The following is a 12,695-nucleotide window of genomic DNA, read 5'->3' as shown; positions in this document are numbered from 1 at the left end:
TTCGCAGATTGTCCCCGAGGTTCAGTCTGGACACAACAACACGTACAACTGGAAACATAAACAGAAAAACTAGAGGACAGATGCTCCACCTGTCACCTGGGGTCACCTGGGGTCACCTGTAAACACACCTCATCCTGCCACTTTGTCTTCTCTCTCTGTGTCATGTGACCGGACACCCTCGCCGCTCTGTGGTGCTAACGGCACGGCGCTTTGGCCCATCACAGCCTCCACGCCACTTCATTTATGTGACAGACTCCTGAGCAGCTGGGTTTGATGATGTCACCTCATGACATCACAAGGTGCAGGATGTGATTATAAACCTGTTGAGCAGAGTGGTCCCAGTCCATCAGCAGGATGGAGGAGTGGCTGTGGATTCGCTCTCATCAGGCTTCAGTCTCTGGCGTTGTTAGCTTAGCTGGACTCGTGCTGTTAGCCGTCAGTCTCTATTAGCATCAAGCTAACTGTACGTTACTGGCTCTTCCTGCATTCTGGGGTCACAAAGAAGCGATGCAGGAAAACATCTTGGTGAGCTCAAGACTCCTGTTAGTACTTGAAAGGCAAAATACACTTTTTAGATGAACATCACTTCATTCCTAGGAATTTTGACGTGATGATAAAGTTTGAGGTGTCGCAGAGGAAGCGTACAGGTGAGACGTTATATTTAGAGACCAGGATGCAGGACGGAGGTTTTTCAGAGCAGTATAAGAGGCGCAGTAGTTTTTACTCACAGCTCGAATCAGCTGAGATTTAAAATCTCTGAGAGGTTCATAGAAGGAAAAACCAACATGACGAACCAGGTCACTGTTCCGATGGCGAGTGACTCACTGATCCTCTCCGTCTTTGAGGTGGATTCAGATGGCGCCTGAGGCGGTTTTCGGCAGCTGGAGAGTTGAAGCAGGTTTGTGGTTTTGTTTGGCAGCTCTTCAGAACCGCCAGTGCAGCATCGCCGAGCTGCAACACAAATTAAAATCCTAATAAAACAGGAAGGTAAATCCTGAATCCAGTCAAGGCGATGAACCTGTCAGAAGGACTTCTGTCAACGACTTTGATTCTACAACTTTTTACACAAAGCAACAACCACTGTGATTGAGGGAGGACATTTTGAGGGTCACATCCTTTGTGGGCAGGCAAAGAAAGTGCTTCAGGGAGACACTGCTCCTGGGTTCTCTATTAATACTTGAATGCAGTTCTTTTTCCCCGGCAGCTTCCATATCCAGGAACCCAGCAGCTCAATAGCAGATCTCACCAGACGTGTCAGGCCAGACCGGCGTTGATGGATGTTGTTGCATCGTAATCCAACGACCTGTAGTGTGTAGAGATTTATGTTTTTTGCTTTTTTCCCAAAATGTTGCCTAACTTGTTCGGATCTGGGTCGAAAGGGCCTGAGCTGGGGAAGGAGAGGTCCCGCTTACTGAGGTTGAAGAGCCGGCTTGAAGGAGTTGGGGATCTTCTGATTTATTGTGACGCCGTTGTGGTTTGTGCTCATCAACATTTCTAGAAATGGTAAATTATTGGATGTCACGCTTGCTAACAGCAGCAGCGCCAGTCGTCGATCCACAAACCTGCAAGACTCATGAAACATGGAGACCTGGAATCTTTATGTGGGCAGCAATCTGCTTCGTTCCCTTCGGGCAGGATGTGGAGACGCAGCCCCTGGTTTTCTGATTCATCCTTTTTTTTTTTGCAAAACTTTGTTGTAAACATTAAATTTCCTCAACATGGAAGTTCAGTGGGAGCGAATACGTGAGTGACCGTCTCTTTCTCTGTCTTGCAGCTGAAGGATACACGTACAGGAATCAACGCAAGTTCACCGAGGACATCGACTGGTCCTACGCAGGTAGGAGAGCGATGTGATGTCACCAGTGAAAGTACTGTCATTTTACCAGCTGCAGGTTGTTGTCGAGTGGAAACAGTGAAATAAGTAAGTAGCTACTTGCTTATCCAGCGTCAAGGAATCTTTTCACAGTTGATAAAGTAGCACATGACACAGGGGATGTGTTGTGATGTTGGCTTGTTGTGTGTGTGTGTGTGTGTGTGTGTGTGTGTGTGTGTTTTTGAATAAAAAAGATGTGTGTGTTCTGACCTGCTGGCTTCAGCTTCACTGACAGGCAGCAAAGACTTTAATGTTTGATGCTTTGATGACTTTCAATAGATGCTGACGTGAGTGTGTGTGTGTGTGTGTGTGTGTGTGTGTGTGAGAGAGAGAGAGAGAGAGAGAGAGAGAGAGAGAGTGTCGTGCAACTTCAAAGAATAACCTCATTGATTCGGAATGAAAGTGAAGTCATTTCAAGCCTCCTCGATTATTCTACATCTTTAAAATGTGGTTGTGTTGAAATGATGAATGGGGAAAAAAATCCTGGTCCCAAGGAAAGAACAAAGGCTTTGCTAACATTCATCAATTTTAATCAAACAGATTCATGAATCCCTCTGTCGGGAGACCACATGTAGCTGGTAGTTTAACTTTGTTGCATGTTTCAGTCTTGTTTTCTGTCTTTCGTGCTGCTGTTCAGGCGTCGTCGTTGCTTCGGTGGTATTTTGATTCTTTCAGTGTATTTTTTTTTCACATCTCTAATAAAACACAAGATATGTGTGTGTATGTGTGTTCTCCGTTGCCGTGCCGACATCGGTCCTGACCCAGAGGCCCGTCTGACCTGGTTGAGAGATGCACTAACAGCCAATCAGAACAAGGGCCACGAGAGTCACGCGACTGCTGGCGCCTGCTGGCAACAGCAATACTACAGCACTTAATTAGCACAAAAGAGCGAATGAGCTGCCAACATCTGCATGGAGGCGCTTCATCAGCAGGAACATCTGGGTGGTTGGGGGCGGGGGTTCCAGCTGAGGCGATGTTGTTGGGGCAGACGGCAGGCTCCTCCTCCTAAGATGAGGACCTCCACACTGTGTCCTTGAGCAAGGCACTGAGGACTTTATTGCCTCTGATGACGAGGACGTTGGCGCCGAGGGAATCTCCGAGCGCTATGAGGCTCTCAGCTCGTCCAACTGACGGCTGGACTGCAACCAGTGACTGTGAATCTACCAGAGCAGAACAAGTTGGGCGAAACCAGCAAAGCTGCTCTGCTTCATTCACAAAGAAGTGTGCAACAAAAAGCCGTAGATCAGGCGAACCTGCGCGTGAACCGCCGGCCGGCGTGGGGAACCCCTGAGTGAGGAGCGCTCATGGCTGTAACTCTACTGTATTTATGTCACCCATCATCGCTTTGCTCAGGTTTTGAAGCGAAGAGGAAACCTGAAGCCTGGAGCAGCAATTATCAGCCAAACGCTACAGATCCATTTCAGGAAGGTCTGCTGGAACATTAAAATCAATCTTTGACCTTCGACCTTTGGGAAGCTGCAAGGCATGAGCTGATATAAAGTTAGAGTGCAGCTGGACAGCTGGATGCTGTTAGCTCATTAGCTCGTTGCTAACTGCCACAGCAGCGCACCTGGAAGCAGTCACTGGGTCGAGGGAGACGTCTGCCCTTTGTCACCCTCACCTCTCCTGTCAAATACTGGTTTCACACATGAACGTCATTCGAAATTTGTCACCTCTGGACTCGTAGCGCCTGTCTGCCAAAATACAAAGTAAACTTGATCAAAACGACTGATCAGCCAAGTGAAAAGCACAACAACGGGAATTAAAAGCGATAAGAATTGCAACTGGATGGATAAAAGCGATGAGCACAGGTTGAGGTACAAATACCTTGCTGCTATACTTCAGTAGAGTTTTCAAGTATCGGCACTTTAGTATTTACTTGACTGTCTCTCAGTTTTCAACTCTCTCAAAACCATACGACTTCATTTCCTGTCATCGATGACAATGAGGCTGCCAATCCAGATCCTGAAGCATCTGGAACCAGCAAAGATTTGACATATTTGCCTAAAACAAATAATCAATAATCAAAGCAGAATTCAATTAATTTTCTTAAATTTCTGCAACTTTATTCTTGTGTTGATTGTAATATTTTGAGTTCTGTTTTCACTGGAAACTCATTTGCCTCCTCAAACTTTTATTTGACGTGAGAGTGGTTTAATATTCTTCAAATATGAGACTGATATGACTCAAGGCCAGTGCTCGACTTTATACTTGTATACTTTGAGTACTGCTCTGCGGTCCTGTACTTCTACTTCTGCCAGTCTTTCCCTGAAGTAATGACGAGGTTATTTGCCGCTCGTCTGGGTTCCGTAGACATTCAGCAGATTTCCTGGTGGCGGCCATGTTGCTGCTTGCTGCTGTCATGTGAACACTCGTCACACAAGTTCCCAAACATTCCTAAATCCCAGCTGCCTGAACACATGATTAGTGGGAGACTGATGGGCCGAGAGGTTCTGGTCACCAGGTCATGGTAGAAATGAGTCATAAAAGTCTTTTCCTGGGTCGGCAGGTTAACCACCTCCAGCTTGTCAGCGGCGGTGGAAGGAAATGAAGCCTGGAGAACTCCTGCAGGTGGAGCCCGACTTCCCCGACATCGCATTTGTCATGATTGAATCGTGAAAATATCAGACAGGAATCCGCTCTCTCAGGGGCGAGGCCAGGGAATTTGATTCCCTTAACGTGATTCTCTACCGGGACGACCTCTTCTTTGTTAGGCCAGGAGGCAGAGAGAGTCTCCTGACTGGGTGATAAACGAAGGATTCCTGAAACCCCTCCAGCCACAAGCAGGGCCCCCGAGCAGCTATCGTGTAATTTAATGGGCGAAGTGTATTTCTCCACACCGACAGGCTCCGGTTGTTTTTGTAGCCGTCTGACAAGACAACGGAAAGAAGAACTGACCGTCTGTCTGCAGCTTCATCTGGATCCTCCTCCTTTCTCTCTGGTCTGCTCTGAAATCTCGCGAGTTGAGTTGCTGACGCGAACTCGCTGAGGTGGAGGCCGTTTGTGCTACAAACGGATGCTAACGCTGCCGTTGATGCACTGCACCCGGCCACCCTCGGGGCCACAGTGACACCCAAACAGAACATGTGAACATTTGTTTCTTCTGCCCTCCAGGAACATTAAACCAGAACAACTGGGCCAAGAAGTTTCCGTCCTGCAGCAGCGCCAAGCAGTCCCCCATCAACATCGAGGAGAACCTGACTCAGGTGAAGCTGCAGTACCAGCAGCTGGTGTTTGACGGCTGGGAGAACCTGACAGGTGACGGGACCACCATCAAGAATGACGGCAAGACTGGTGAGACGCGGCTCTGATACAGTCACTGAGGGTGGGGGTGAGGGTTCATACGTGAGCCCACGTCGCAACTCAGCCCATCAGACTTGGATTTTAACTTTAAACAGTGACGGGATGTTTGACGTCACAGCTTGGGGGATCAAATTCAGGTGCTTTCAAGGCACGAAGAGCAAACATTTGTCATCACTCACTGAATTCCAACTTACTTGTGTTTTCCCTTGATTGTGAAGTTCATCCTGGTTTATTGGAGGCCGGACATCTTGTGCCAGTCTTCGCCACAACATTTTCCTTCCCAAGCATGAAAATATCGAATCAAGTCAATGAACGTTCAGAACAAATCAGCTGCGTCGCTTTGCAACTTTCACCAAAACCTGCAGGCAGAAATGTTCAGACACTCTGAGCTTTTGTTTTATTTTTCCAAAAACTGTAAAACTGTACAAACACGACCTCCCCCCTCAGCTCAGTTGATCCCAGTGAAATCAGCAAAATACTGATGCCATCGTGGATGGAGGTCGAAAAAAGGGCAGACTGAAAAGAAGAGAAATCGTGGTTTCAAGTAAGGAGCATCGATCTTTGTCAGGATGAAATAATTAACAGACGCATCTTGTTTAGATGAAGGAGTTTGTCCTGATGGAAGTTTCAGCTCCCAACCTTGGCGATGTCATGAAGACATTTTTGATTCCAAATTGGCAAGAAACCCAACAGGATCGTGATCTGGAAGGGTTTGGAGCTGAATAAACCAGCAGAAGTTCTCACGTGTGGATATGAAACAGGACTCAGTCCTTGTTTCAACCGTATTCATCTCCCCCCGTTTGTCGTCTTCTTCCTCTTCAGTGTTCTTGCATTTGTTTGCAGGGAGAACTCTCACGTCCGTCTGCGTTTCTGAGGGTCCGCGCTCACGTGGAAGCGTTCTGTCGAGGCAGTGATCAGAGCTGAGGTTGAAGCTTCGGGGAAGTTCTAGAAACACAAGCGATGGGGCCTGTTCTATCGTTCTATTGTAGTGGATACGGTTACCAGTCTTTTCTATGTTTCCTCTCTCTAAGTGGAGTGAAACACAATAACCTGTGGCGAGCATTCAAGGTCGTTGTTAAGTGTAATTGTAGACAAGAGTGATTCGCCTCGTCGTTCTAAAAGCTCCGAGCCGACGAGTCTGGCGCTCCTCAGCAACGGGACTCTCTGAGAACTGAGAAGCGCTGTGTTGTGGTTGCTGTTGGGGCGCCAGCTGCGCAAAGGCTTGGTGGACAATCCATACTGACACGGGGTTTTGTCAGCACACAGATGCGGCAGGTTGAAGTCTGCCGTGCATGCACACTGGCGAGGAAGCTCAACACAATTGGAAGGTTCAGAGTAAAGAGGCGGTGCGCGGGGCGTATGGATCCGCTCCGGCTTTTGATGCAGCACAAACAGACTTTTCAGCAGTTCTGAATTGAGTGGAGTCAATATTTGCTTTCCCTTGAGGGGGAAATTAGATTTTAGTCCTGAATGAGGCCGAGCACTTCCACAACAAAGTGTTGCAAAGAATAAAAACACACCAAGAGCAAACAGAGCTGTCCGAGCGCTTCACCAGATCGATGACTGACCAGGGTGACTTTCTGCAAGGCGGAGAGTATTTTATTATCCACACAAAGCAGCAGCCTCAAGCACTTTCTGCTTGTGAGGTGGTGGAGATGTTCAGTGTCGGTAGGAAGATGAAAGCGTGTGTAACGCTCCACCTTCTATTAGACCGCCAAAGAAGAATCGAACACCTCTGACAGCCTGATTTCATGATCTGGTGAACCACGACGACGTGATCTCAACCTTGGGTCTCTGTCGTAACTCCCTTCGCTGGCGGTGAGGGTTTTACCTGAGTGGAGGTTTGTTTGCACCGTGAACTCACACAAACACACAGGCTTGTTCAACTCACGTGTACATTGTCTGAAACAAGTTCTTCACCCAAAATGTGTGTTTTACTTTTGAAGGACTCGCTTATTGGTGCCTTGAGCTCATGAAGTTGTTTTCTTCCAAAAAATGTCAGAATAAACTCACGATTCTTGCGAGTCAGCACTTGAAAGAAAACTTCACACTCAGGCTGACGTTTCACTTTACATCGTTGGGAAGGTGCCAAAGACTCACGATAGCCGACATTTACATTCAGATGTTCCATCAAATGTCAGATGTTTACCTGGTGACTGAGCAGGATGCTGTCATCCAACACTTCAAGTATTACTCGTAAAGTTCCAGTGACAAAGTGAGTATGAAGAGGATTAAATGGAAACAGAAGATATGAATGATACTCTGATGTTGGAGTTTCCTTGAGTCAAAGTTCTGTCAGAAGTACAAAAAGCAAAGGGAGAATTTAGATGGTCATGTGACTGTCATCGCCTGACCTTTCTGCTTGTAGTGGCAGTTGAGGTGGATGGAGACTTCTATGTGAGCGGAGGAGGCCTCAGGTCAAAGTTCAAGGTCGGGCGTCTCACCTTCCACTGGGGGCGCTGCAACGCCTCTTCAGAGGGATCCGAACACAGTCTGGATGGAGTCAAATACCCTCTGGAGGTGAGAACTCTTGTAGTATCCGGCTGAAAATCCTTCACGCGCTGCTCGTGTGAGCTAATGCTGCTAGCGCAGCTAACGCTAACGCTACCTGAACATATTTGTGTGGTTTCCTACAGATGCAGGTCTACTGTTATGAGTCCGACCGCTTCGACTCTCTGGATTTAACCATCAAGGCTGGAGGCAGAATCACAGCCCTCGCTGTGCTGTTTGAGGTGCGTGTTTGTGGTTAACCTCACCTGGATAGTGGTGGTTAACCTTGACGAGACCATGTGATCTGACGTCAGTTTACAGGCCCGTCTCCCCTCTGTCCTTAGCAAGCTAAGCTAAGCTTAGCTTAGCTGTTAAAATTCAATCAAGAAGTCAGTTGTGGTGGCTGAAAATGAAAGTAGGAGATAATTATTGTTAAATTACATGTTTATACCTTTTTTCAAAGCAAGGTATGGTGAATCTTTGCTAGCTGGACGATGTTAGCGACATGACCACACACCCGGGTTTTTCCTGTAATGGGATCAACTTTAATCCACAATCAGGGTGTTTTAATTGGCTCGGCTCCATTTGGGATCGATGGGAACTCAAACCCAGGTGAACGTGGAAGTTAATGGCCGGGTTCTGGTGCCTCCAATCTCAGACACATGAATGGTGAATAGGGAGGTAGAGGGGTTCACAGCAGGAGGTGGGGTTGTTGGGGGGGGGGGGGGGCGTTACTGGAATTAACAGGACTGGATCAGTCAATTTTTGAAGTCGTGTACCCCCTGAGACACATCTGCACCTCCACAGATGGCGCTAGCGTCACAAGACGCTTGGCTAGGACTGCTAATGTTGATGGACCTGGAGCAGGTGGACCCAACAGTCAGGATTCTTGTGAGTCTTGGGCGGGACCACTTCAACCTTTTATCCACATCAGAGCTAGTCAGGTGGCATATTGGCAGGGAATAGTCACAGGCCTCTTGGGGGGAGTGTCCAAAAGACCCACCTGCCATCATACTCAGGTTCTGATTGGCTAGATGGTACCTCACAGCAGCATGTGGCGATGGATCAGAGCCAATCAGAGGAAGAGAACATAAAGTTATTGTTGAGGTTTTTGGCAACTGAGGAACTGCAGAGTGACCTCTGGCTTGAAGACAGATAATCTAAAGTTTGATCTGCAGCTCAGAAAAGTTTGAAATCTCACGTGTGTGCAGGTTTAAAACAGAAAACAAGTCAGACTGAAGATTGAGTCAAAGTAACTCTCGTAGTTGTACTACAGTAGTACCTCAGACCTGGATGTGTGCTCCTGATCATTGCTGGGCTCCTGAAGGGGTTTTCATGTTCAGGGTGCAGGCTTTTCTATTTCTTCTTGCTCTGTGCAGTCGCGCTGCCTCTGGCACCGTTGGCGTGTTTGAACCAGCAGAGGCCATGTTGGTACGAGACTCAGAAGAGACGTGAGGCTGCAGGCGGTGTTGGGTGGAGAGCAGGGTGTGATGATACCAGCCGACACTACAAAGCTGCTGCATTTTTAACTCTCCAGCGCTGGTGCTGAGGGGAGGTCTCGTGGCTTTGGTGCTGATGACTCCTGCTCACCTGGAGGTGCCGTTGAATCTGCCCTGGAGGGGTTTCTGTTGCTATGGCCCACAAAACCTTGTCCCTCTGAGAAATAGATTAAGATACAATTAACATGGTGATTTCGACGGCTCTCGAAACACAAAACTAAATTCGTTCCTGAAAACCAAAAAGAAATGCAGACTCAGAAACAGAGGCCCTTAAACTTTCCATTTCATGTTAAATCCAAGGAAAAGTTTGTCCAGTTTTCTGTCCTCAGTCCTCATAAGGAAGCGGGTCTGTGTAAGATGTTGGTTTTCTCTTCTCAGACGAGTGAAGAGGAGAACATGAACTACGGGTCCATCATTGACGGTGTCAACAGCGTGAGCAGATACGGTACATCAGCCTCCTCCTCTCCCTCCTCAGTGCTGCTTTCTTCTTCTGTTGTCTTTATTGAAGTCGTCTCCTTTACTGTCCAGGAAAGAGCGCAGAGGTTTTACCCTTAACGCTGCAAGGCCTCCTGCCAAACTCCACGCTGAAGTACTTCATCTATAACGGCTCCCTGACCACGCCGCCCTGCAGCGAGACCGTGGAGTGGATCGTCTTCAAGAACCCGGCGGTCATCTCGGACAAACAGGTGCGAAAGTTTAAGACGCAGGTGTGACGCGTGTGTGTTATCCCTCGGTCCACCTGTACAAGTGACACATCTCTGGGATGTTGTGAGGGACTCAAGAAGACGTCAGTGGTCACAGGTGACTTGGATTTGATCACCTACATTTAGTTCAGTAGTCAGGAAACATTGTAATATGACCTAGCGTGTGTGTGTGTGTGTGTGTGTGTGTGTGTGTGTGTGTGTGTGTGTGTGTGTGTGTGTGTGTGTGTGTGTGTTATACACGCTGGAACAGGATTTGCCACACAGGTTGGTTGGAATTCTCAGGAAGGTGCTAATTTGTCTGTCTGACTGTGACGACGTCAGTTGAAGGTGCACAGGTTCACAGGTGATGGCCGGATCAGGAATCTGTCACTGGTTCTGTTTGTTCTATTGTTGTATGTCAGCCGTCCAAACACTTCCTGTCAGTTCCCGGCGTCTCCCGGCCGACTGAAGCCGGTTGCAGGTCTCTGGATGTGAAGATCGTTGCTCTTCTTTAGTCAGTGACTCAACAACTGAAAAGTCCGGAAACACATTCAGAGAACTGAAAGAAGGAATTATCATGCCAGAGCTGAGGGAAAACACCAGTAGTGTGTGTGTGTGTGTGTGTGTGTGTGTGTGTGTGTGTGTGTGTGTGTGTGTGTGTGTGAGAGGCTGCCCTCAGGCAGTCTGTGATTGACAGTCATACACAGGCGCTCATTACATATAACAAATGTAGAGCACAAAAGACCTTCAGTGGATTTATGCTGATACACACACGTTTTGTTCACGGAGGTTGTGTTAATCCCATAGATGCACTCGTCTGTCGTGACGCTGGATGTGAACATGAAGCTCCACATCTCAGTGCTGAAAAATAATGATGATGATGATGATGATGATGATGATGGTGACGATGGTGATGATGATGATGATGATGATGATGGTGACGATGGTGATGATGGTGATGGTGGTGATGATGATGATGATGGTGATGGTGGTGATGATGATGGTGACGATGGTGATGATGGTGACGATGATGATGATGGTGGTGATGATGGTGACGATGGTGATGATGGTGACGATGATGATGATGGTGGTGATGATGATGATGATGATGATGATGGTGACGATGATGATGATGATGGTGATGATGGTGATGATGATGGTGATGATGATGATGGTGACGATGGTGATGATGGTGATGATGATGATGGTGATGATGATGATGGTGACGATGGTGATGATGGTGACGATGATGATGATGATGATCTATTTCATCTTTGTATCTTAGCTGCTCATAGTTCAGTTGTTGCCCAGTCAGGTGACACGTCTGTGTCGTCTGTCTCTCCGCCACATTCTCATTGATAAATAGATGAACTTTACTTGAGTTTTGCAAAGTCACAACTTGTGATGACAAAACCATTCAAACCGTCATCTTCCTTGTTACTTTCATCTTATATTTTATTGGTATTTCAACAGTTTTGCCTCTCAACACCTCGTTATTATCGTATTATTATCAACTCATATAAATTATAGCACTATTAATCCTTAGTAAACATTGATTATTAATTGATTGCAGTAAAAAAAAATAGGAAAAAAGTGCTCCCTCAACTATGGCGGTGTCGTGTTTGGCCGGTTTTATTCAATGTACAAACCTAAAATGACTAAAATCTCCATATTTGAATGAAGTAAATTCAAGAAACGACCTCCTTTGCGACTATGAAAGAAAAAATTCTCTCCTGGAGTCTCTGGCGTTTGAGGGATAATCGGCCCTGATGGGGGAGTTAATGGCGGGCGGCTCATCTCTTCATTTCAAAACCTCCGTAACATGTCTCAGCTGGTCCACACGCACCTCACTGTGCGTCAGATGAGTCAGACGACGGGTGTTGTGTAACCGGGGGAGGAGGCGGCTCACCTGAGCAGGTAGATGCAGGGTTCAGCTGTGATTGACAGGTGCTCCGCACCCACTCCTAGAATGCTTTGATGCGATTTGGGTGTGGAGTTTTTGTTTTTCAGAGTCAGAAAAGCTGAAGAGCCTTCAGGGTTGTGCAATAATGAGGCACCTGAATGTGAAGATCATGCAGCTTCATGATTGACAGGCTCCAGGCTGTCAGACGACTCATCAGTCGTCGTAATCATTTTCTGAAGTCAAACACGAAACATTTACCTGGCAGAAGTGCCTCTGAAGATCCGTATCAGTGTGGAAGAGACGGATGGAGTTCATTTAGACGTTCGGGTTCATCGTTTAGAGCTGAACGTGTTTGTGTGGTTCGTCTTGTTTGAAGGACGACAGATCAGAGCTGAACGTGCTTTTAAACCAGAGACAAGACTGGAGAAACAGAAGCTGCCCCGGTTTGAGGGAACTACAAAAATGACACCTTGATACCATGAATGCGTGTAAGCATAAACACACAGGGGCGTCTATTGTCACGTGATGCTTGCACACGCATGTTAGGAACCCTTCACATCTCATAAAAGAACAGAGGAAGACGGTGTGGATTTGTCCCCGGCTGCTCCTCGACTGGGCTGCATGGTGGTGCAGTGGTCAGCACTGTGGCCTCACAAGGTTCCGGGTTTGAGTCCCGGCTCGGGCGCGGGGTCTTTCTGTGTGGAGTCTCCATGTTCTCCCTGTTCCTGTGTGGGTTCTCTCTGGTACTCCAGCTTCCTCCCACCGTCCAAAGACATCAATTTGGGGACGAGGCTGATTGATACTCTAAATTGACCGTAGGTGTGAATGTGAGTGTGAATGGTTGTCTGTCTCTCTGTGTTGGCCCTGCGATGGACTGGCGACCTGTCCAGGGTGAACCCCGCCTCTCGCCCGTAGATGCTGGGATAGGCTCCACCCCCCCTTAC

General features: G+C 47.5%; 1 protein-coding gene across 6 annotated transcripts in view; it reads left to right on the top strand.

Moving 5' to 3' along the window:
- Positions 1-12,695, top strand: part of ptprz1a (protein tyrosine phosphatase receptor type Z1a) — a 51,331-nt gene that overhangs the window by 15,112 nt on the left and 23,524 nt on the right. For all 6 annotated transcript variants that reach the window (XM_086209822.1, XM_086209823.1, XM_086209821.1 and 3 more), the window contains exons 3-8: positions 1,775-1,837; positions 4,988-5,167; positions 7,545-7,696; positions 7,813-7,908; positions 9,544-9,610; positions 9,694-9,851. In XM_086209822.1, the coding sequence (XP_086065948.1) occupies positions 1,775-1,837; positions 4,988-5,167; positions 7,545-7,696; positions 7,813-7,908; positions 9,544-9,610; positions 9,694-9,851 (716 nt within the window). The remainder of the gene's footprint in view (positions 1-1,774; positions 1,838-4,987; positions 5,168-7,544; positions 7,697-7,812; positions 7,909-9,543; positions 9,611-9,693; positions 9,852-12,695) is intronic.

The sequence above is a fragment of the Aulostomus chinensis genome, chromosome 7, assembly GCF_037954235.1.
Source record: "Aulostomus chinensis isolate RoL2024-O1b breed Wild chromosome 7, RoL_Achi_v1.0, whole genome shotgun sequence".
NCBI lineage: Eukaryota > Metazoa > Chordata > Actinopteri > Syngnathiformes > Aulostomidae > Aulostomus > Aulostomus chinensis.
This window is presented reverse-complemented; position numbering and strand designations above follow the sequence as displayed.